This window comes from Giraffa tippelskirchi, chromosome 8, assembly GCF_054371585.1.
Source record: "Giraffa tippelskirchi isolate mGirTip1 chromosome 8, T2T-mGirTip1v1.2.pri, whole genome shotgun sequence".
In the NCBI taxonomy this organism is placed as follows: Eukaryota; Metazoa; Chordata; class Mammalia; order Artiodactyla; family Giraffidae; genus Giraffa; species Giraffa tippelskirchi.
This window is the reverse complement of record NC_137282.1, coordinates 65,087,626-65,108,280: the sequence shown is the minus strand read 5'-3', so window position 1 is coordinate 65,108,280 and position 20,655 is coordinate 65,087,626. Positions and strand designations below refer to the sequence as shown.

At 55.1% G+C, this 20,655-nt stretch overlaps 1 protein-coding gene and 1 long non-coding RNA gene across 2 annotated transcripts in view; one reads left to right on the top strand and one right to left on the bottom strand.

The window, feature by feature from the left end:
• The window catches only part of LOC145517947 (uncharacterized), a 144,860-nt gene that overhangs the window by 23,974 nt on the left and 100,231 nt on the right, over window positions 1-20,655 (top strand). The window contains exons 8-12 of the long non-coding RNA XR_014062433.1: window positions 3,253-3,478; window positions 6,593-6,704; window positions 10,895-11,120; window positions 14,235-14,346; window positions 18,537-18,762. This is a non-coding gene — a long non-coding RNA (uncharacterized LOC145517947). The remainder of the gene's footprint in view (window positions 1-3,252; window positions 3,479-6,592; window positions 6,705-10,894; window positions 11,121-14,234; window positions 14,347-18,536; window positions 18,763-20,655) is intronic.
• LOC145517937 (uncharacterized) lies at window positions 16,387-18,171 on the bottom strand. Its single transcript, XM_081521276.1, has 3 exons — window positions 18,002-18,171; window positions 17,290-17,602; window positions 16,387-17,039 (listed from the first exon to the last, which is right to left on the bottom strand). Exons 1-3 carry the CDS (start codon window positions 18,134-18,136, stop codon window positions 16,411-16,413), a joined length of 1,077 nt encoding a protein of 358 aa, XP_081377402.1. The 5' UTR covers window positions 18,137-18,171; the 3' UTR covers window positions 16,387-16,410.

Genomic DNA, 20,655 nt, shown 5'->3' with positions numbered 1-20,655 from the left:
CTCTTCACACCGTAGAGGCTGTAGGAGCCGCCAGGGTTTGGGAACCAGTGCTGGGGCCAAAATGACTCCACAGCTGTTTTCCTTCCTGGGGAGGGTTCTGGCTCGAGTGGGAATGGCTCAAGTCTCCTAAGGTTCTGAAAGCCCACTGTGTGCAGATTCACGGTACACAGAGAGGAGAAGGTGGAGTCCTGCCCTGGAGGTGGGCACAGCTCACGGATGCGCCAGGCAGGCAGGCAGGCAGGCAGGGCATGAGAACACCTGAGCTGCCTTCATGAGTGAATGGTGTGGGGGCAGAGGAAGAGAAGCCGGTCTGCTCCCTCATGTGGTGCCCAGGGCAGGTTGTCCCCAGAGGAAACCCTTACGACGGTGAGGACTATCACTGCTGTTTCCCAAGGGGTTCCGTCGGTGCGTGTCTTCCCCGGAGCGGTCAGGCCGTCTCTAAAGTACACTGGCCGTGGGCATTGCCTCTCCTTGGAACTTCCCATGTGTTTCTCTTTTTTATGGAACAGTGATTTTTCTAGAGGGGTTCTGGGCCACAAGGTTGTTGGGTCATTTTCTAGCCTTCTGTCGTGAAGAACGCTTTCCTGGGCGTTGGGGTGGTTTGTTGTTCCAGCTCCCTTTCTTGGCTTCTTTTGGGAGCTGGTGCCACAAGAGGAGCTCAGCCTCTGCCTTCTGGCTGAGATGTCACCCTTCAAACAGCAATGCCTGCCTGGAGATAATGATGGCATTTGCCAAAAGGGCTTCGTTTGGCACATGATATCTTGAAAGGACGTACACCGTCCTTTCAGCTATCAAAGGCTACTTCAAAGGACATAAAAATGAGAACTCTCCAATGGAGTCTTACAGTAGGTGGAGAGTCCGAAAAAAACTCCTTCAGTCATTTCACTGAGAGGCATTGATTGGGGACACCAAGAATATAGGAAGGAATGCAGAAAGAAAAGATGAAATTGTGTTCAGGATCGGGGGGGAGGGATGAACAGGGCGTGCTTGCCTTGAATCCAGGCTTTGTTGGCGGGTGGGGCATAAAGATGGAAGGGGTCTGCAACTACAAAGTGGTGATGGTAACACAGTATCACCAGAGTTACACAACAGTGTTCCCAAATTGCAACAATGATGAAAAAGTTTACTAATCCCAACTTAACCAACAGAAATACACGAAACAATACAAAAAATAAAACATCACCAGAAAGGTGGAAACAAACCAAATGCAAAGCAGTTCAGGGGAAAGGAACTCCATGTCCCCTGGGGGCAGAACGAGCTGCCGGCGTCCACGGTGAGCAGACAGGGATGGAGGCTGCAGAGCCGACCGCTGCCCTGGACGTGGTGTTTCCGGCAAGGGCTCTGGGTCTCTGTCCAGAGCGGGGGCTCGTTCTTCCTGCAGGGGCGGGTGAGTCATCGTCGGCGTCTGGGTGTTGCGCGGGAGCCAGGGCAGGCTCTCCCTTCCGAGGCGGTGACTCCTCCTCTGCCTCGGGTTCTCCTGCCAAAGCCCGAGCAGGTACAGGTGCACGTGGAGGTGGAGGTTCTCGCTGAGGGGGTGGGACATCAGTGCCTGGAGCTGGGGGTCCTGCAGGCACGGAGATCCGATCTGCCCGGTGTGCTGGCCAGTACCCAGCTGGCCTGGTGTCTCTGCGAGGGCAAGTCTCGGTTCTCCATCTGCCCTCGGTGGATTCCTGGGTCCTGCACCTGGAGCCACCACCTCTGTAGGGACAGGTCTGGGAAGTGGAGCCTGGTTCCAGTTGGAGGCCAGTGCTAGAGCTGGGGGAGAAGCAAAGTTTACCCACAGGCCAGCCTTGGCATGTGCGTATCCCGGGACAGAAAGCTTCCAAGAGATTCCCAAAGAATACCCAGCGTCGGATGTCTTTTGGGACTGAAGTGTGCAAGATGGGGGTGGGGGTGTGAGGCCAGCGCTTGCTGCAGGCCCAGCAGCATCTTTCGGGGACTCGTCCCTGTGTAGCTCAGCACCCCCTCCCCACACACTCCCGTGCACCAGCCCCAGCGTCCTCACCTCTGTGCTCTGGCGTGCTGGGCTCCAGGTCCTCCTGCTGCCTCAGAGGCCGGGGTTCTCGGGACTCTGGGTCGGAGCCGGGTGTGCTGAGCTCCGTGGCAGCCTCAGACTGGGCCGCCGGGTGTATCCTGGGCGGTGTCTCGGCAGCAGGCCTTCCCCGCCTCCGCTTCGCCCCCGGTGGGGCTGATGCCTCCGTGGGCACGCTCACCTGGAGCCTGCACTGGGCCTCACGGGCGGGGGGGTGGTGCTCCGACCCCTCCCTCCAGGAGGTGGACGGGGTGTCCCCGTCCTCGGCCTCATCACGTGGGAAGCTCTGCAACGACAGTGACCGTCAGCCAGCCGTGCTGGGAGTTTTCCGAGCTGGGCCCGGCCAGTGGAGCCGCTGCTTCTGCCTGCTCGAACTTCTCTTCCCAGAAGGGTCAGAGACGTGTGTCTGCTCACATCCCCACCCGGGAGGAAAGAGACCCACCTGAGGGTGTGAGGTCAGCCTGGGCGGCCGGCGCTGCCCGCACTCTCCCCATCCCACCCAGCCTGCTCTCCCCTGGGGTGTGGACACAACTTGTCCGCAGGCTTCTGACCCCACATCCGCCTGGGCTTCCTTGAGGGAGACACACCCCGAGAAACCCGCATCCACACACACAGGCAAAGGACCCGGTGTTTCCGGGTGGCATGGGAGAGGTGGCCTGGCCCGGCCTGGGGCTCCCCGTGTTACCTTTCTGTTTCTCCGGGCAAAGGGCCAGAGGCCTCTCGGGGGTGCCCTGAGCCAACGTCGACAGGGTGCCCACGCACACTGCCTGTGAGCTCTCCTGCGGCCCCGGGCTCTGGGCAGGGGCAAACAGCAGAACATCCTGGCAGCAAGTGATCTGGCTGGGGGCTCCTCTCCGCTCTGGAGGCCTGGATACCCGGGTTGCGGGTTCTGTTGGGTTCTGTTGCCGGCAGGTGACATCATTTCCTGGGGTTCGTGCTGAGGTCCCTTCCCCAAAACTTCCCAAGGGAATCTCTGGGTTTCTGACTGCTCGACCACCCCCCTTAGGCCATGTGCAGGCACAGTGACAGCCACACAGCCCAGCCCACAGCCCTGGGGAGGCCTGGGTGCAGCCAGGGCCTGAGCTCCGAGGACCCCGCTGCTCTCAGACCAGGCTCCTTCTTCTCATAAGTGGTGTGGCCCTGGACAAGCATATGCCCCTCAGGGTTTCCCCAGTCTCTCCATCTGCAGAGAGGGGGTCATTCTCCCATCTGTTTCCTAGGTCTGGCGGCCTACGAGCAGCTCCATGCCTTTCCACCTGGGGCCGATATCACGTGGAGCTTGTGCGCTGAGACTTCAGAAAGAAAGACTCCATCCAGGGCTGACACAGCACAGAATGGGGCAGAACGAGGCCTGGATGCGCCGTGGAACCCAGGAAAAGGCACTCCCCCTCCTGACTGTTTTGAGACCCCGCATCCAAGTTGGAGCACCGAAAGGAAGACTCGAAGGTCTCCCTCTCTTATAGAAAAGAGTAGCCAAGTTTCTGGTCCTCTGTTTCCATTGAGATTCTGTTCAAGTGTCCCAGCTCGGCTTCTGCGGGTGGCTGAGCTTCTAATGGATCCCTGGGTTCTTGTCTTTTCCTCTCCAAACCTTCCGTCCTTTTCCCCCTTCTGGGGTGGATGGGCGCTGTCATTGCTTCTACCTTCGAGACAGAGTGATGAAAAGTCTGGGCCATCGACTCCTTTCCTCTCTTTGGTTCCGTGTCTCTCTCTGGCTGTGTCCCTCTCTTTTCCTTTCTCGATTCAGTCTGTGTCTTCCTCTTTCTCTCTCGTGTGTGGATGGATGGATGCTAGGAATGCACATGTATATGATTAGATGAGGGTTATGTTTTAGGGATAGGTTAGAGGGAGAGAAAGGCTTTAGGTCGGAGTTGGTCATGGGGGAAGGGTCAAGGGTGGTGGTGGTGTTTCTTGGAATCTGAGTGCTGTGCATTCTTCGTCTCTTTCCATATGAACCCCTTCTCAGATACACCACTTGCAAGGAGTCTCTCATGTTCCGTTTCCTATCTTTTGCATTTGTGAATGCTTAGCTTCTCTGTTGTGAAGAGGTTCCATTGGATGGAAACCCATTGGTGTACTTCGTTTCCCTCTTTCCCTTACTTGAAGAGACCCATTTCTACCTCCGCCCAGCAAATGGCAAGGAGACTCTGATGTTAAGGAGCCTTTGACCTACGCTTCTTTCTAGCTATCTCATGACATCAGCCTTTAGGGTGAGGGTTTTCCCCGATATTGAGGTGGTGTGAGATCAAAACCAATAGCGTTCTTCAGATGTAGCTGTCTGGTTTTCCCATGGACATGTATTGAAGAGGCTTTCTTGTTCCCATTTGGATATTCTCCCCTTCTGTGTCAGAGACGAGTTGACCATGGATGCCGGGGTTTGTTTCTGGACCCTCAACTTGATTCCATCGATCTGGATCTGTGTGTGTTGTTGTATTCCCAATAGCATACTGTCCTGCTGCTGCCGCTGCGGCTAAGTCACTTCAGTCGTGTCTGACTCTGCGCGACCCCATGGCCTGCAGCCTACCAGGCTCCTCTGTCCAGGGCACTTTCCAGGCAAGAGTACTGGAGTGGGTCGCCATCGCCTTCTCCGATACTCTCCTGAGGATCCTAGTTTGCTCGTCTAATTTCCTTTCACACAACCTTGGATGTCCGTATCGGGGCTTTTTCGTCGGATTGTATTGACAATTTAGGCTCTTTTCTGTTTCCGAAACCCCTGTTGCAATTCTTTGTTCGGTGCCAAAATGCATTGGCATTTTGGGAGGAATAGCATCGAAGCTGTGGATTGCCTTGTGGGGCTGTGACATCATTTTCCCAATAGGAATTCTTTCAAGCCCTGAGCACAGCTTCTCTTTGCAGCGATTGGTGTGGGCTTGATCTTCCTTCTTCCATCTCTCGCCGTTTTGTGAGAACAGGTCCTTCCTTCCCTTCTGGGTTAGATGGACTCGTGGGTATCACTTCAGTGAATGGCATTGTCAGTGGGGGTGATAATTCCCTTCTCATTGGAAGACTTTGCTGTGAGTATTAGAAATGCAAGTGATTTCTCTTCCCCTTCCTCCCTGTCCATCTCTCAGAGCCACCGGGAAACAGAGGCCTCATCCAGGGTCACACAGGCCCGAGGGAGTGCAACTAGACTGTTGTTTCTTCAGGCCCTCTGTGCTGGACATCATCCGGGATACTCTGTGTGTGTCTTCCTCAGTCTGGTGTCCCTTCAGACCTTTCCCTAGTTTTCACAGGCTTGTTGTGTTGGTGTTCTTTGTCTGTTTGGAGACACATCCTTGAGAAGCTTTGTGTTTCCACTCATTCATCTCGCGATGTATGACCTGTCTTTTGCTTTTGTCATGAGGTCTTTCCCACAGTAGATATCTTTGATTTTGCAAAGTCCACTGTATTCTCTGGGTTGTTTTGTGGACTGCCTTTTAGTTTTGTGTGTGAAGACTCAAAGCACGTGTCCGGTTTCTGCTCATTGTTCTTCTAGATTTGTGACAAGTTTTCATGGAAACTTTGTCTAGGGATAACTGGAAGTGAACTCGATGTAAGGTGTCAAGTCTCCATCTGCATTCATGTCATGCCCTGCAGTTTCCAATTCCCTGTTCCTGAGTGGTTTTGGAGACCTTGTGGGAAGTTTGGTTGCATCGGAGTTTGCGTTTCCACCTTGAGTAGATTCACACTGTTCTGCCCTCAGGGACACTGTCAAGGGGGAGTGAGGAGCAGCCTGCACTTCCAGCAGTGACCACACGGTGGGGCGAGTGCTGCTCTCCCCTCTGGGAGCCCCAGGCCACAGGCATCCCAGTGAGGAGCCAGCTTTGTGCTCAGCTGAAAGGAGTTAGTCTCTCAGGATCCTCTGAGCCCTTGCCTTTGGATCACCCAGGGTGGGCATTTACTGTGACAGAAAAAAATTGCCCTGAATTCCATGGACGGAAGAGCCTGGCTGTGTAGAGTTCGTGAGTTGCCGTGAATCAGACACAACTGAGGACACAAAAATTCAATAGACTAAAACCCTTTTTGGGGGTGGGGGAAGTGAAAGGGGGTGATGTGGGCTTTTTTGTCTTATATAATAGCCAAGGGAAATCTAGTTTAAACCTAAATTCACATAGATGGGAAAGGTATAGCTCTCCGTCACCCTATTAAAAAAAAAAAAAAACTACTTAACTTTTCTGAAAGTTTATTTAGTAGCTTCCTTGAGCAGTTCATTGTGAAGCTTTTTTTTTTTTTTTTCTGTCACTTTGGCCTCATTAAAAAGTTCGGTTTGCCTTTACTGGATAATTTCGTTCATTGGTTTGTTAGGGAATCTTGGTAATATTTGAGTTTCCTGGGGAGCATGGTCACATGACCTGGCCCTGGCCAATCGGTGCGTTCCACCTCCCTGGCCACTGTGATTGGCTCCGGACTGGGGCAGTGCCCAATCGGGGCCCAGGGTCGGGCCTCACGTTGGAAGCCAGGGGAAGACGAGCTCTCGTCCTGCTGGGGTAGGGGAAGGGGTGGGGCCGGGGGAGGTCAGGCTCCAGCAGTGGGAGGGGCTTGAGGTCCGCCTGCGGCAGTTGGTGACCTTCCTGCTCCCCTCAGGGCAGAGCCGCCGGCCTGAGAATGAGGGCACTGCTGAGCCCAGGGGCTGGGATGGCCCGTTGCTGCTGTGGTCCCAGAGCTCCACCCGAGACCTGAGGGAGGCCGTCTGCCCGTGAGTCCTCTCCCGCTTGTCTGTCAGCTTGTTTGAACCATGCTGGGTTTTCTGCCAAGCTGGCTAAGGGGAGTCCCTGGAAATGCAAGGGTGTGGGTTTTGGCAGACTTCAGGGAAGACATGCCAGATGAGCCTGGGAGACTCCCGCTTAATCTGGATTCAGGAGATATCTCTTCCGGCCAGCTAGTAATTGTAGGATAAGCCTAATGAGTCTTCACAGGATGAAGAGAGTAACGTGCCAAGGTAGCAATCGATGTCCTCATTCGAGAGGATGAAGCTGGTGCTCAGAGAAGGGGGGAACTTGGCCACAGCAAGGAGGTGTGCACCCAGACAGAACCCCCAGATCCGGCCATTTGAGCTCAGGGAGGCCACTGGTGTGGCTTGTCCCTGAGGCAGGGGCCGAGGCACGCAGCCCACCCTGATTCCTGCGGGGGCCTGACTTGGGAAGTGCCATCTGGTAGCTTTGAGACTCACCAAACCAAATTGAACTGGAGAGAGGAAGGACACCTTCCTTCATCCACCCCCCACCCCCGCCGGATTCCCACATACCCTGACCCCTTTCTCTGGATTTCGGAGCCATTTCCCGAGTCCCGCTCATATGACCTCATTCGAAGTGCACTGTGGACGAGCTGCCATCTGCAGCTGCTACCAAAGCAGCCAAGGGCTTTAGCTCCCGAGTACCTCCCTTCCTTTGGAACTTGGGGGCCCTCTACTCCCCACTTGCACGCCACAGACCTTTGCTGAGGATTGTGGGGACCCTCACTCAGTTTGCAGCACGTTGTAGCCATCCCTGTCCTCTCAATACCTCCCTTGCAACTCAGCTTGTGAGCTCCTTTGGAGCAGCGTGGCCCACCTGGCTGCAACGGAAGAGACACAGCTGACAGTGAAACAACAGCTTAGATCTGACAGCCGGAAAGCTCTGTCAGAAGGGACCTCCCTCTTCACACCGTAGAGGCTGTAGGAGCCGCCAGGGTTTGGGAACCAGTGCTGGGGCCAAAATGACTCCACAGCTGTTTTCCTTCCTGGGGAGGGTTCTGGCTCGAGTAGGAATGGCTCAAGTCTCCTAAGGTTCTGAAAGCCCACTGTGTGCAGATTCACGGTACACAGAGAGGAGAAGGTGGAGTCCTGCCCTGGAGGTGGGCACAGCTCACGGATGAGCCAGGCAGGCAGGCAGGCAGGCAGGGCATGAGAACACCTGAGCTGCCTTCATGAGTGAATGGTGTGGGGGCAGAGGAAGAGAAGCCGGTCTGCTCCCTCATGTGGTGCCCAGGGCAGGTTGTCCCCAGAGGAAACCCTTACGACGGTGAGGACTATCACTGCTGTTTCCCAAGGGGTTCCGTCGGTGCGTGTCTTCCCCGGAGCGGTCAGGCCGTCTCTAAAGTACACTGGCCGTGGGCATTGCCTCTCCTTGGAACTTCCCATGTGTTTCTCTTTTTTATGGAACAGTGATTTTTCTAGAGGGGTTCTGGGCCACAAGGTTGTTGGGTCATTTTCTAGCCTTCTGTCGTGAAGAACGCTTTCCTGGGCGTTGGGGTGGTTTGTTGTTCCAGCTCCCTTTCTTGGCTTCTTTTGGGAGCTGGTGCAACAAGAGGAGCTCAGCCTCTGCCTTCTGGCTGAGATGTCACCCTTCAAACAGCAATGCCTGCCTGGAGATAATGATGGCATTTGCCAAAAGGGCTTCGTTTGGCACATGATATCTTGAAAGGACGTACACCGTCCTTTCAGCTATCAAAGGCTACTTCAAAGGACATAAAAATGAGAACTCTCCAATGGAGTCTTACAGTAGGTGGAGAGTCCGAAAAAAACTCCTTCAGTCATTTCACTGAGAGGCATTGATTGGGGACACCAAGAATATAGGAAGGAATGCAGAAAGAAAAGATGAAATTGTGTTCAGGATCGGGGGGGGAGGGATGAACAGGGCGTGCTTGCCTTGAATCCAGGCTTTGTTGGCGGGTGGGGCATAAAGATGGAAGGGGTCTGCAACTACAAAGTGGTGATGGTAACACAGTATCACCAGAGTTACACAACAGTGTTCCCAAATTGCAACAATGATGAAAAAGTTTACTAATCCCAACTTAACCAACAGAAATACACGAAACCATACAAACAATAAAACATCACCAGAAAGGTGGAAACAAACCAAATGCAAAGCAGTTCAGGGGAAAGGAACTCCATGTCCCCTGGGGGCAGAACGAGTTGCCGGCGTCCACGGTGAGCAGACAGGGATGGAGGCTGCAGAGCCGACCGCTGCCCTGGACGTGGTGTTTCCGGCAAGGGCTCTGGGTCTCTGTCCAGAGCGGGGGCTCGTTCTTCCTGCAGGGGCGGGTGAGTCATCGTCGGCGTCTGGGTGTTGCGCGGGAGCCAGGGCAGGCTCTCCCTGCCGAGGCGGTGACTCCTCCTCTGCCTCGGGTTCTCCTGCCAAAGCCCGAGCAGGTACAGGTGCACGTGGAAGTGGAGGTTCTCGCTGAGGGGGTGGGACATCAGAGCCTGGAGCTGGGGGTCCTGCAGGCACGGAGATCCGATCTGCCTGGTGTGCTGGCCAGTACCCAGCTGGCCTGGTGTCTCTGCGAGGGCAAGTCTCGGTTCTCCATCTGCCCTCGGTGGATTCCTGGGTCCTGCACCTGGAGCCACCACCTCTGTAGGGACAGGTCTGGGAAGTGGAGCCTGGTTCCAGTTGGAGGCCAGTGCTAGAGCTGGGGGAGAAGCAAAGTTTACCCACAGGCCAGCCTTGGCATGTGCGTATCCCGGGACAGAAAGCTTCCAAGAGATTCCCAAAGAATACCCAGCGTCGGATGTCTTTTGGGACTGAAGTGTGCAAGATGGGGGTGGGGGTGTGAGGCCAGCGCTTGCTGCAGGCCCAGCAGCATCTTTCGGGGACTCGTCCCTGTGTAGCTCAGCACCCCCTCCCCACACACTCCCGTGCACCAGCCCCAGCGTCCTCACCTCTGTGCTCTGGCGTGCTGGGCTCCAGGTCCTCCTGCTGCCTCAGAGGCCGGGGTTCTCGGGACTCTGGGTCGGAGCCGGGTGTGCTGAGCTCCGTGGCAGCCTCAGACTGGGCCGCCGGGTGTATCCTGGGCGGTGTCTCGGCAGCAGGCCTTCCCCGCCTCCGCTTCGCCCCCGGTGGGGCTGATGCCTCCGTGGGCACGCTCACCTGGAGCCTGCACTGGGCCTCACGGGCGGGGGGGTGGTGCTCCGACCCCTCCCTCCAGGAGGTGGACGGGGTGTCCCCGTCCTCGGCCTCATCACGTGGGAAGCTCTGCAACGACAGTGACCGTCAGCCAGCCGTGCTGGGAGTTTTCCGAGCTGGGCCCGGCCAGTGGAGCCGCTGCTTCTGCCTGCTCGAACTTCTCTTCCCAGAAGGGTCAGAGACGTGTGTCTGCTCACATCCCCACCCGGGAGGAAAGAGACCCACCTGAGGGTGTGAGGTCAGCCTGGGCGGCCGGCGCTGCCCGCACTCTCCCCATCCCACCCAGCCTGCTCTCCCCTGGGGTGTGGACACAACTTGTCCGCAGGCTTCTGACCCCACATCCGCCTGGGCTTCCTTGAGGGAGACACACCCCGAGAAACCCGCATCCACACACACAGGCAAAGGACCCGGTGTTTCCGGGTGGCATGGGAGAGGTGGCCTGGCCCGGCCTGGGGCTCCCCGTGTTACCTTTCTGTTTCTCCGGGCAAAGGGCCAGAGGCCTCTCGGGGGTGCCCTGAGCCAACGTCGACAGGGTGCCCACGCACACTGCCTGTGAGCTCTCCTGCGGCCCCGGGCTCTGGGCAGGGGCAAACAGCAGAACATCCTGGCAGCAAGTGATCTGGCTGGGGGCTCCTCTCCGCTCTGGAGGCCTGGATACCCGGGTTGCGGGTTCTGTTGGGTTCTGTTGCCGGCAGGTGACATCATTTCCTGGGGTTCGTGCTGAGGTCCCTTCCCCAAAACTTCCCAAGGGAATCTCTGGGTTTCTGACTGCTCGACCACCCCCCTTAGGCCATGTGCAGGCACAGTGACAGCCACACAGCCCAGCCCACAGCCCTGGGGAGGCCTGGGTGCAGCCAGGGCCTGAGCTCCGAGGACCCCGCTGCTCTCAGACCAGGCTCCTTCTTCTCATAAGTGGTGTGGCCCTGGACAAGCATATGCCCCTCAGGGTTTCCCCAGTCTCTCCATCTGCAGAGAGGGGGTCATTCTCCCATCTGTTTCCTAGGTCTGGCGGCCTACGAGCAGCTCCATGCCTTTCCACCTGGGGCCGATATCACGTGGAGCTTGTGCGCTGAGACTTCAGAAAGAAAGACTCCATCCAGGGCTGACACAGCACAGAATGGGGCAGAACGAGGCCTGGATGCGCCGTGGAACCCAGGAAAAGGCACTCCCCCTCCTGACTGTTTTGAGACCCCGCATCCAAGTTGGAGCACCGAAAGGAAGACTCGAAGGTCTCCCTCTCTTATAGAAAAGAGTAGCCAACTTTCTGGTCCTCTGTTTGCATTGAGATTCTGTTCAAGTGTCCCAGCTCGGCTTCTGCGGGTGGCTGAGCTTCTAATGGATCCCTGGGTTCTTGTCTTTTCCTCTCCAAACCTTCCGTCCTTTTCCCCCTTCTGGGGTGGATGGGCGCTGTCATTGCTTCTACCTTCGAGACAGAGTGATGAAAAGTCTGGGCCATCGACTCCTTTCCTCTCTTTGGTTCCGTGTCTCTCTCTGGCTGTGTCCCTCTCTTTTCCTTTCTCGATTCAGTCTGTGTCTTCCTCTTTCTCTCTCGTGTGTGGATGGATGGATGCTAGGAATGCACATGTATATGATTAGATGAGGGTTATGTTTTAGGGATAGGTTAGAGGGAGAGAAAGGCTTTAGGTCGGAGTTGGTCATGGGGGAAGGGTCAAGGGTGGTGGTGGTGTTTCTTGGAATCTGAGTGCTGTGCATTCTTCGTCTCTTTCCATATGAACCCCTTCTCAGATACACCACTTGCAAGGAGTCTCTCATGTTCCGTTTCCTATCTTTTGCATTTGTGAATGCTTAGCTTCTCTGTTGTGAAGAGGTTCCATTGGATGGAAACCCATTGGTGTACTTCGTTTCCCTCTTTCCCTTACTTGAAGAGACCCATTTCTACCTCCGCCCAGCAAATGGCAAGGAGACTCTGATGTTAAGGAGCCTTTGACCTACGCTTCTTTCTAGCTATCTCATGACATCAGCCTTTAGGGTGAGGGTTTTCCCCGATATTGAGGTGGTGTGAGATCAAAACCAATAGCGTTCTTCAGATGTAGCTGTCTGGTTTTCCCATGGACATGTATTGAAGAGGCTTTCTTGTTCCCATTTGGATATTCTCCCCTTCTGTGTCAGAGACGAGTTGACCATGGATGCCGGGGTTTGTTTCTGGACCCTCAACTTGATTCCATCGATCTGGATCTGTGTGTGTTGTTGTATTCCCAATAGCATACTGTCCTGCTGCTGCCGCTGCGGCTAAGTCACTTCAGTCGTGTCTGACTCTGCGCGACCCCATGGCCTGCAGCCTACCAGGCTCCTCTGTCCAGGGCACTTTCCAGGCAAGAGTACTGGAGTGGGTCGCCATCGCCTTCTCCGATACTCTCCTGAGGATCCTAGTTTGCTCGTCTAATTTCCTTTCACACAACCTTGGATGTCCGTATCGGGGCTTTTTCGTCGGATTGTATTGACAATTTAGGCTCTTTTCTGTTTCCGAAACCCCTGTTGCAATTCTTTGTTCGGTGCCAAAATGCATTGGCATTTTGGGAGGAATAGCATCGAAGCTGTGGATTGCCTTGTGGGGCTGTGACATCATTTTCCCAATAGGAATTCTTTCAAGCCCTGAGCACAGCTTCTCTTTGCAGCGATTGGTGTGGGCTTGATCTTCCTTCTTCCATCTCTCGCCGTTTTGTGAGAACAGGTCCTTCCTTCCCTTCTGGGTTAGATGGACTCGTGGGTATCACTTCAGTGAATGGCATTGTCAGTGGGGGTGATAATTCCCTTCTCATTGGAAGACTTTGCTGTGAGTATTAGAAATGCAAGTGATTTCTCTTCCCCTTCCTCCCTGTCCATCTCTCAGAGCCACCGGGAAACAGAGGCCTCATCCAGGGTCACACAGGCCCGAGGGAGTGCAACTAGACTGTTGTTTCTTCAGGCCCTCTGTGCTGGACATCATCCGGGATACTCTGTGTGTGTCTTCCTCAGTCTGGTGTCCCTTCAGACCTTTCCCTAGTTTTCACAGGCTTGTTGTGTTGGTGTTCTTTGTCTGTTTGGAGACACATCCTTGAGAAGCTTTGTGTTTCCACTCATTCATCTCGCGATGTATGACCTGTCTTTTGCTTTTGTCATGAGGTCTTTCCCACAGTAGATATCTTTGATTTTGCAAAGTCCACTGTATTCTCTGGGTTGTTTTGTGGACTGCCTTTTAGTTTTGTGTGTGAAGACTCAAAGCACGTGTCCGGTTTCTGCTCATTGTTCTTCTAGATTTGTGACAAGTTTTCATGGAAACTTTGTCTAGGGATAACTGGAAGTGAACTCGATGTAAGGTGTCAAGTCTCCATCTGCATTCATGTCATGCCCTGCAGTTTCCAATTCCCTGTTCCTGAGTGGTTTTGGAGACCTTGTGGGAAGTTTGGTTGCATCGGAGTTTGCGTTTCCACCTTGAGTAGATTCACACTGTTCTGCCCTCAGGGACACTGTCAAGGGGGAGTGAGGAGCAGCCTGCACTTCCAGCAGTGACCACACGGTGGGGCGAGTGCTGCTCTCCCCTCTGGGAGCCCCAGGCCACAGGCATCCCAGTGAGGAGCCAGCTTTGTGCTCAGCTGAAAGGAGTTAGTCTCTCAGGATCCTCTGAGCCCTTGCCTTTGGATCACCCAGGGTGGGCATTTACTGTGACAGAAAAAAATTGCCCTGAATTCCATGGACGGAAGAGCCTGGCTGTGTAGAGTTCGTGAGTTGCCGTGAATCAGACACAACTGAGGACACAAAAATTCAATAGACTAAAACCCTTTTTGGGGGTGGGGGAAGTGAAAGGGGGTGATGTGGGCTTTTTTGTCTTATATAATAGCCAAGGGAAATCTAGTTTAAACCTAAATTCACATAGATGGGAAAGGTATAGCTCTCCGTCACCCTATTAAAAAAAAAAAAAAAACTACTTAACTTTTCTGAAAGTTTATTTAGTAGCTTCCTTGAGCAGTTCATTGTGAAGCTTTTTTTTTTTTTTTCTGTCACTTTGGCCTCATTAAAAAGTTCGGTTTGCCTTTACTGGATAATTTCGTTCATTGGTTTGTTAGGGAATCTTGGTAATATTTGAGTTTCCTGGGGAGCATGGTCACATGACCTGGCCCTGGCCAATCGGTGCGTTCCACCTCCCTGGCCACTGTGATTGGCTCCGGACTGGGGCAGTGCCCAATCGGGGCCCAGGGTCGGGCCTCACGTTGGAAGCCAGGGGAAGACGAGCTCTCGTCCTGCTGGGGTAGGGGAAGGGGTGGGGCCGGGGGAGGTCAGGCTCCAGCAGTGGGAGGGGCTTGAGGTCCGCCTGCGGCAGTTGGTGACCTTCCTGCTCCCCTCAGGGCAGAGCCGCCGGCCTGAGAATGAGGGCACTGCTGAGCCCAGGGGCTGGGATGGCCCGTTGCTGCTGTGGTCCCAGAGCTCCACCCGAGACCTGAGGGAGGCCGTCTGCCCGTGAGTCCTCTCCCGCTTGTCTGTCAGCTTGTTTGAACCATGCTGGGTTTTCTGCCAAGCTGGCTAAGGGGAGTCCCTGGAAATGCAAGGGTGTGGGTTTTGGCAGACTTCAGGGAAGACATGCCAGATGAGCCTGGGAGACTCCCGCTTAATCTGGATTCAGGAGATATCTCTTCCGGCCAGCTAGTAATTGTAGGATAAGCCTAATGAGTCTTCACAGGATGAAGAGAGTAACGTGCCAAGGTAGCAATCGATGTCCTCATTCGAGAGGATGAAGCTGGTGCTCAGAGAAGGGGGGAACTTGGCCACAGCAAGGAGGTGTGCACCCAGACAGAACCCCCAGATCCGGCCATTTGAGCTCAGGGAGGCCACTGGTGTGGCTTGTCCCTGAGGCAGGGGCCGAGGCACGCAGCCCACCCTGATTCCTGCGGGGGCCTGACTTGGGAAGTGCCATCTGGTAGCTTTGAGACTCACCAAACCAAATTGAACTGGAGAGAGGAAGGACACCTTCCTTCATCCACCCCCCACCCCCGCCGGATTCCCACATACCCTGACCCCTTTCTCTGGATTTCGGAGCCATTTCCCGAGTCCCGCTCATATGACCTCATTCGAAGTGCACTGTGGACGAGCTGCCATCTGCAGCTGCTACCAAAGCAGCCAAGGGCTTTAGCTCCCGAGTACCTCCCTTCCTTTGGAACTTGGGGGCCCTCTACTCCCCACTTGCACGCCACAGACCTTTGCTGAGGATTGTGGGGACCCTCACTCAGTTTGCAGCACGTTGTAGCCATCCCTGTCCTCTCAATACCTCCCTTGCAACTCAGCTTGTGAGCTCCTTTGGAGCAGCGTGGCCCACCTGGCTGCAACGGAAGAGACACAGCTGACAGTGAAACAACAGCTTAGATCTGACAGCCGGAAAGCTCTGTCAGAAGGGACCTCCCTCTTCACACCGTAGAGGCTGTAGGAGCCGCCAGGGTTTGGGAACCAGTGCTGGGGCCAAAATGACTCCACAGCTGTTTTCCTTCCTGGGGAGGGTTCTGGCTCGAGTAGGAATGGCTCAAGTCTCCTAAGGTTCTGAAAGCCCACTGTGTGCAGATTCACGGTACACAGAGAGGAGAAGGTGGAGTCCTGCCCTGGAGGTGGGCACAGCTCACGGATGAGCCAGGCAGGCAGGCAGGCAGGCAGGGCATGAGAACACCTGAGCTGCCTTCATGAGTGAATGGTGTGGGGGCAGAGGAAGAGAAGCCGGTCTGCTCCCTCATGTGGTGCCCAGGGCAGGTTGTCCCCAGAGGAAACCCTTACGACGGTGAGGACTATCACTGCTGTTTCCCAAGGGGTTCCGTCGGTGCGTGTCTTCCCCGGAGCGGTCAGGCTGTCTCTAAAGTACACTGGCCGTGGGCATTGCCTCTCCTTGGAACTTCCCATGTGTTTCTCTTTTTTATGGAACAGTGATTTTTCTAGAGGGGTTCTGGGCCACAAGGTTGTTGGGTCATTTTCTAGCCTTCTGTCGTGAAGAACGCTTTCCTGGGCGTTGGGGTGGTTTGTTGTTCCAGCTCCCTTTCTTGGCTTCTTTTGGGAGCTGGTGCAACAAGAGGAGCTCAGCCTCTGCCTTCTGGCTGAGATGTCACCCTTCAAACAGCAATGCCTGCCTGGAGATAATGATGGCATTTGCCAAAAGGGCTTCGTTTGGCACATGATATCTTGAAAGGACGTACACCGTCCTTTCAGCTATCAAAGGCTACTTCAAAGGACATAAAAATGAGAACTCTCCAATGGAGTCTTACAGTAGGTGGAGAGTCCGAAAAAAACTCCTTCAGTCATTTCACTGAGAGGCATTGATTGGGGACACCAAGAATATAGGAAGGAATGCAGAAAGAAAAGATGAAATTGTGTTCAGGATCGGGGGGGGAGGGATGAACAGGGCGTGCTTGCCTTGAATCCAGGCTTTGTTGGCGGGTGGGGCATAAAGATGGAAGGGGTCTGCAACTACAAAGTGGTGATGGTAACACAGTATCACCAGAGTTACACAACAGTGTTCCCAAATTGCAACAATGATGAAAAAGTTTACTAATCCCAACTTAACCAACAGAAATACACGAAACCATACAAAAAATAAAACATCACCAGAAAGGTGGAAACAAACCAAATGCAAAGCAGTTCAGGGGAAAGGAACTCCATGTCCCCTGGGGGCAGAACGAGTTGCCGGCGTCCACGGTGAGCAGACAGGGATGGAGGCTGCAGAGCCGACCGCTGCCCTGGACGTGGTGTTTCCGGCAAGGGCTCTGGGTCTCTGTCCAGAGCGGGGGCTCGTTCTTCCTGCAGGGGCGGGTGAGTCATCGTCGGCGTCTGGGTGTTGCGCGGGAGCCAGGGCAGGCTCTCCCTTCCGAGGCGGTGACTCCTCCTCTGCCTCGGGTTCTCCTGCCAAAGCCCGAGCAGGTACAGGTGCACGTGGAGGTGGAGGTTCTCGCTGAGGGGGTGGGACATCAGTGCCTGGAGCTGGGGGTCCTGCAGGCACGGAGATCCGATCTGCCCGGTGTGCTGGCCAGTACCCAGCTGGCCTGGTGTCTCTGCGAGGGCAAGTCTCGGTTCTCCATCTGCCCTCGGTGGATTCCTGGGTCCTGCACCTGGAGCCACCACCTCTGTAGGGACAGGTCTGGGAAGTGGAGCCTGGTTCCAGTTGGAGGCCAGTGCTAGAGCTGGGGGAGAAGCAAAGTTTACCCACAGGCCAGCCTTGGCATGTGCGTATCCCGGGACAGAAAGCTTCCAAGAGATTCCCAAAGAATACCCAGCGTCGGATGTCTTTTGGGACTGAAGTGTGCAAGATGGGGGTGGGGGTGTGAGGCCAGCGCTTGCTGCAGGCCCAGCAGCATCTTTCGGGGACTCGTCCCTGTGTAGCTCAGCACCCCCTCCCCACACACTCCCGTGCACCAGCCCCAGCGTCCTCACCTCTGTGCTCTGGCGTGCTGGGCTCCAGGTCCTCCTGCTGCCTCAGAGGCCGGGGTTCTCGGGACTCTGGGTCGGAGCCGGGTGTGCTGAGCTCCGTGGCAGCCTCAGACTGGGCCGCCGGGTGTATCCTGGGCGGTGTCTCGGCAGCAGGCCTTCCCCGCCTCCGCTTCGCCCCCGGTGGGGCTGATGCCTCCGTGGGCACGCTCACCTGGAGCCTGCACTGGGCCTCACGGGCGGGGGGGTGGTGCTCCGACCCCTCCCTCCAGGAGGTGGACGGGGTGTCCCCGTCCTCGGCCTCATCACGTGGGAAGCTCTGCAACGACAGTGACCGTCAGCCAGCCGTGCTGGGAGTTTTCCGAGCTGGGCCCGGCCAGTGGAGCCGCTGCTTCTGCCTGCTCGAACTTCTCTTCCCAGAAGGGTCAGAGACGTGTGTCTGCTCACATCCCCACCCGGGAGGAAAGAGACCCACCTGAGGGTGTGAGGTCAGCCTGGGCGGCCGGCGCTGCCCGCACTCTCCCCATCCCACCCAGCCTGCTCTCCCCTGGGGTGTGGACACAACTTGTCCGCAGGCTTCTGACCCCACATCCGCCTGGGCTTCCTTGAGGGAGACACACCCCGAGAAACCCGCATCCACACACACAGGCAAAGGACCCGGTGTTTCCGGGTGGCATGGGAGAGGTGGCCTGGCCCGGCCTGGGGCTCCCCGTGTTACCTTTCTGTTTCTCCGGGCAAAGGGCCAGAGGCCTCTCGGGGGTGCCCTGAGCCAACGTCGACAGGGTGCCCACGCACACTGCCTGTGAGCTCTCCTGCGGCCCCGGGCTCTGGGCAGGGGCAAACAGCAGAACATCCTGGCAGCAAGTGATCTGGCTGGGGGCTCCTCTCCGCTCTGGAGGCCTGGATACCCGGGTTGCGGGTTCTGTTGGGTTCTGTTGCCGGCAGGTGACATCATTTCCTGGGGTTCGTGCTGAGGTCCCTTCCCCAAAACTTCCCAAGGGAATCTCTGGGTTTCTGACTGCTCGACCACCCCCCTTAGGCCATGTGCAGGCACAGTGACAGCCACACAGCCCAGCCCACAGCCCTGGGGAGGCCTGGGTGCAGCCAGGGCCTGAGCTCCGAGGACCCCGCTGCTCTCAGACCAGGCTCCTTCTTCTCATAAGTGGTGTGGCCCTGGACAAGCATATGCCCCTCAGGGTTTCCCCAGTCTCTCCATCTGCAGAGAGGGGGTCATTCTCCCATCTGTTTCCTAGGTCTGGCGGCCTACGAGCAGCTCCATGCCTTTCCACCTGGGGCCGATATCACGTGGAGCTTGTGCGCTGAGACTTCAGAAAGAAAGACTCCATCCAGGGCTGACACAGCACAGAATGGGGCAGAACGAGGCCTGGATGCGCCGTGGAACCCAGGAAAAGGCACTCCCCCTCCTGACTGTTTTGAGACCCCGCATCCAAGTTGGAGCACCGAAAGGAAGACTCGAAGGTCTCCCTCTCTTATAGAAAAGAGTAGCCAACTTTCTGGTCCTCTGTTTGCATTGAGATTCTGTTCAAGTGTCCCAGCTCGGCTTCTGCGGGTGGCTGAGCTTCTAATGGATCCCTGGGTTCTTGTCTTTTCCTCTCCAAACCTTCCGTCCTTTTCCCCCTTCTGGGGTGGATGGGCGCTGTCATTGCTTCTACCTTCGAGACAGAGTGATGAAAAGTCTGGGCCATCGACTCCTTTCCTCTCTTTGGTTCCGTGTCTCTCTCTGGCTGTGTCCCTCTCTTTTCCTTTCTCGATTCAGTCTGTGTCTTCCTCTTTCTCTCTCGTGTGTGGATGGATGGATGCTAGGAATGCACATGTATATGATTAGATGAGGGTTATGTTTTAGGGATAGGTTAGAGGGAGAGAAAGGCTTTAGGTCGGAGTTGGTCATGGGGGAAGGGTCAAGGGTGGTGGTGGTGTTTCTTGGAATCTGAGTGCTGTGCATTCTTCGTCTCTTTCCATATGAACCCCTTCTCAGATACACCACTTGCAAGGAGTCTCTCATGTTCCGTTTCCTATCTTTTGCATTTGTGAATGCTTAGCTTCTCTGTTGTGAAGAGGTTCCATTGGATGGAAACCCATTGGTGTACTTCGTTTCCCTCTTTCCCTTACTTGAAGAGACCCATTTCTACCTCCGCCCAGCAAATGGCAAGGAGACTCTGATGTTAAGGAGCCTTTGACCTACGCTTCTTTCTAGCTATCTCATGACATCAGCCTTTAGGGTGAGGGTTTTCCCCGATATTGAGGTGGTGTGAGATCAAAACCAATAGCGTTCTTCAGATGTAGCTGTCTGGTTTTCCCATGGACATTGATTGAAGAGGCTTTCTTGTTCCCATTTGGATATTCTCCCCTTCTGTGTCAGAGACGAGTTGACCATGGATGCCGGGGTTTGTTTCTGGACCCTCAACTTGATTCCATCGATCTGGATCTGTGTGTGTTGTTGTATTCCCAATAGCATACTGTCCTGCTGCTGCCGCTGCGGCTAAGTCACTTCAGTCGTGTCTGACTCTGCGCGACCCCATGGCCTGCAGCCTACCAGGCTCCTCTGTCCAGGGCACTTTCCAGGCAAGAGTACTGGAGTGGGTCGCCATCGCCTTCTCCGATACTCTCCTGAGGATCCTAGTTTGCTCGTCTAATTTCCTTTCACACAACCTTGGATGTCCGTATCGGGGCTTTTTCGTCGGATTGTATTGACAATTTAGGCTCTTTTCTGTTTCCGAAACCCCTGTTGCAATTCTTTGTTCGGTGCGAAAATGCATTGGCATTTTGGGAGGAGTAGCATCGAAGCTGTGGATTGCCTTGTGGGGCTGTGACATCATTTTCCCAATAGGAATTCTTTCAAGCCCTGAGCACAGCTTCTCTTTGCAGCGATTGGTGTGGGCTTGATCTTCCTTCTTCCATCTCTCGCCGTTTTGTGAGAACAGGTCCTTCCTTCCCTTCTGGGTTAGATGGACTCGTGGGTATCACTTCAGTGAATGGCATTGTCAGTGGGGGTGATAATTCCCTTCTCATTGGAAGACTTTGCTGTGAGTATTAGAAATGCAAGTGATTTCTCTTCCCCTTCCTCCCTGTCCATCTCTCAGAGCCACCGGGAAACAGAGGCCTCATCCAGGGTCACACAGGCCCGAGGGAGTGCAACTAGACTGTTGTTTCTTCAGGCCCTCTGTGCTGGACATCATCCGGGATACTCTGTGTGTGTCTTCCTCAGTCTGGTGTCCCTTCAGACCTTTCCCTAGTTTTCACAGGCTTGTTGTGTTGGTGTTCTTTGTCTGTTTGGAGACACATCCTTGAGAAGCTTTGTGTTTCCACTCATTCATCTCGCGATGTATGACCTGTCTTTTGCTTTTGTCATGA

Excerpts from the sequence above, each read along its gene's own strand:
- LOC145517937 (XM_081521276.1), bottom strand. The coding sequence starts at position 18,136 with ATGTTCTGCTGTTTGCCCCTGCCCAGAGCCCGGGGCCGCAGGAGAGCT. Across the intron at positions 17,603-18,001 it reads TTGCCCGGAGAAACAGAAAG|AGCTTCCCACGTGATGAGGC; the intron begins GTAACACGGGGA and ends CTGTCGTTGCAG. Across the intron at positions 17,040-17,289 it reads CAGCACGCCAGAGCACAGAG|CTCTAGCACTGGCCTCCAAC; the intron begins GTGAGGACGCTG and ends CTTCTCCCCCAG.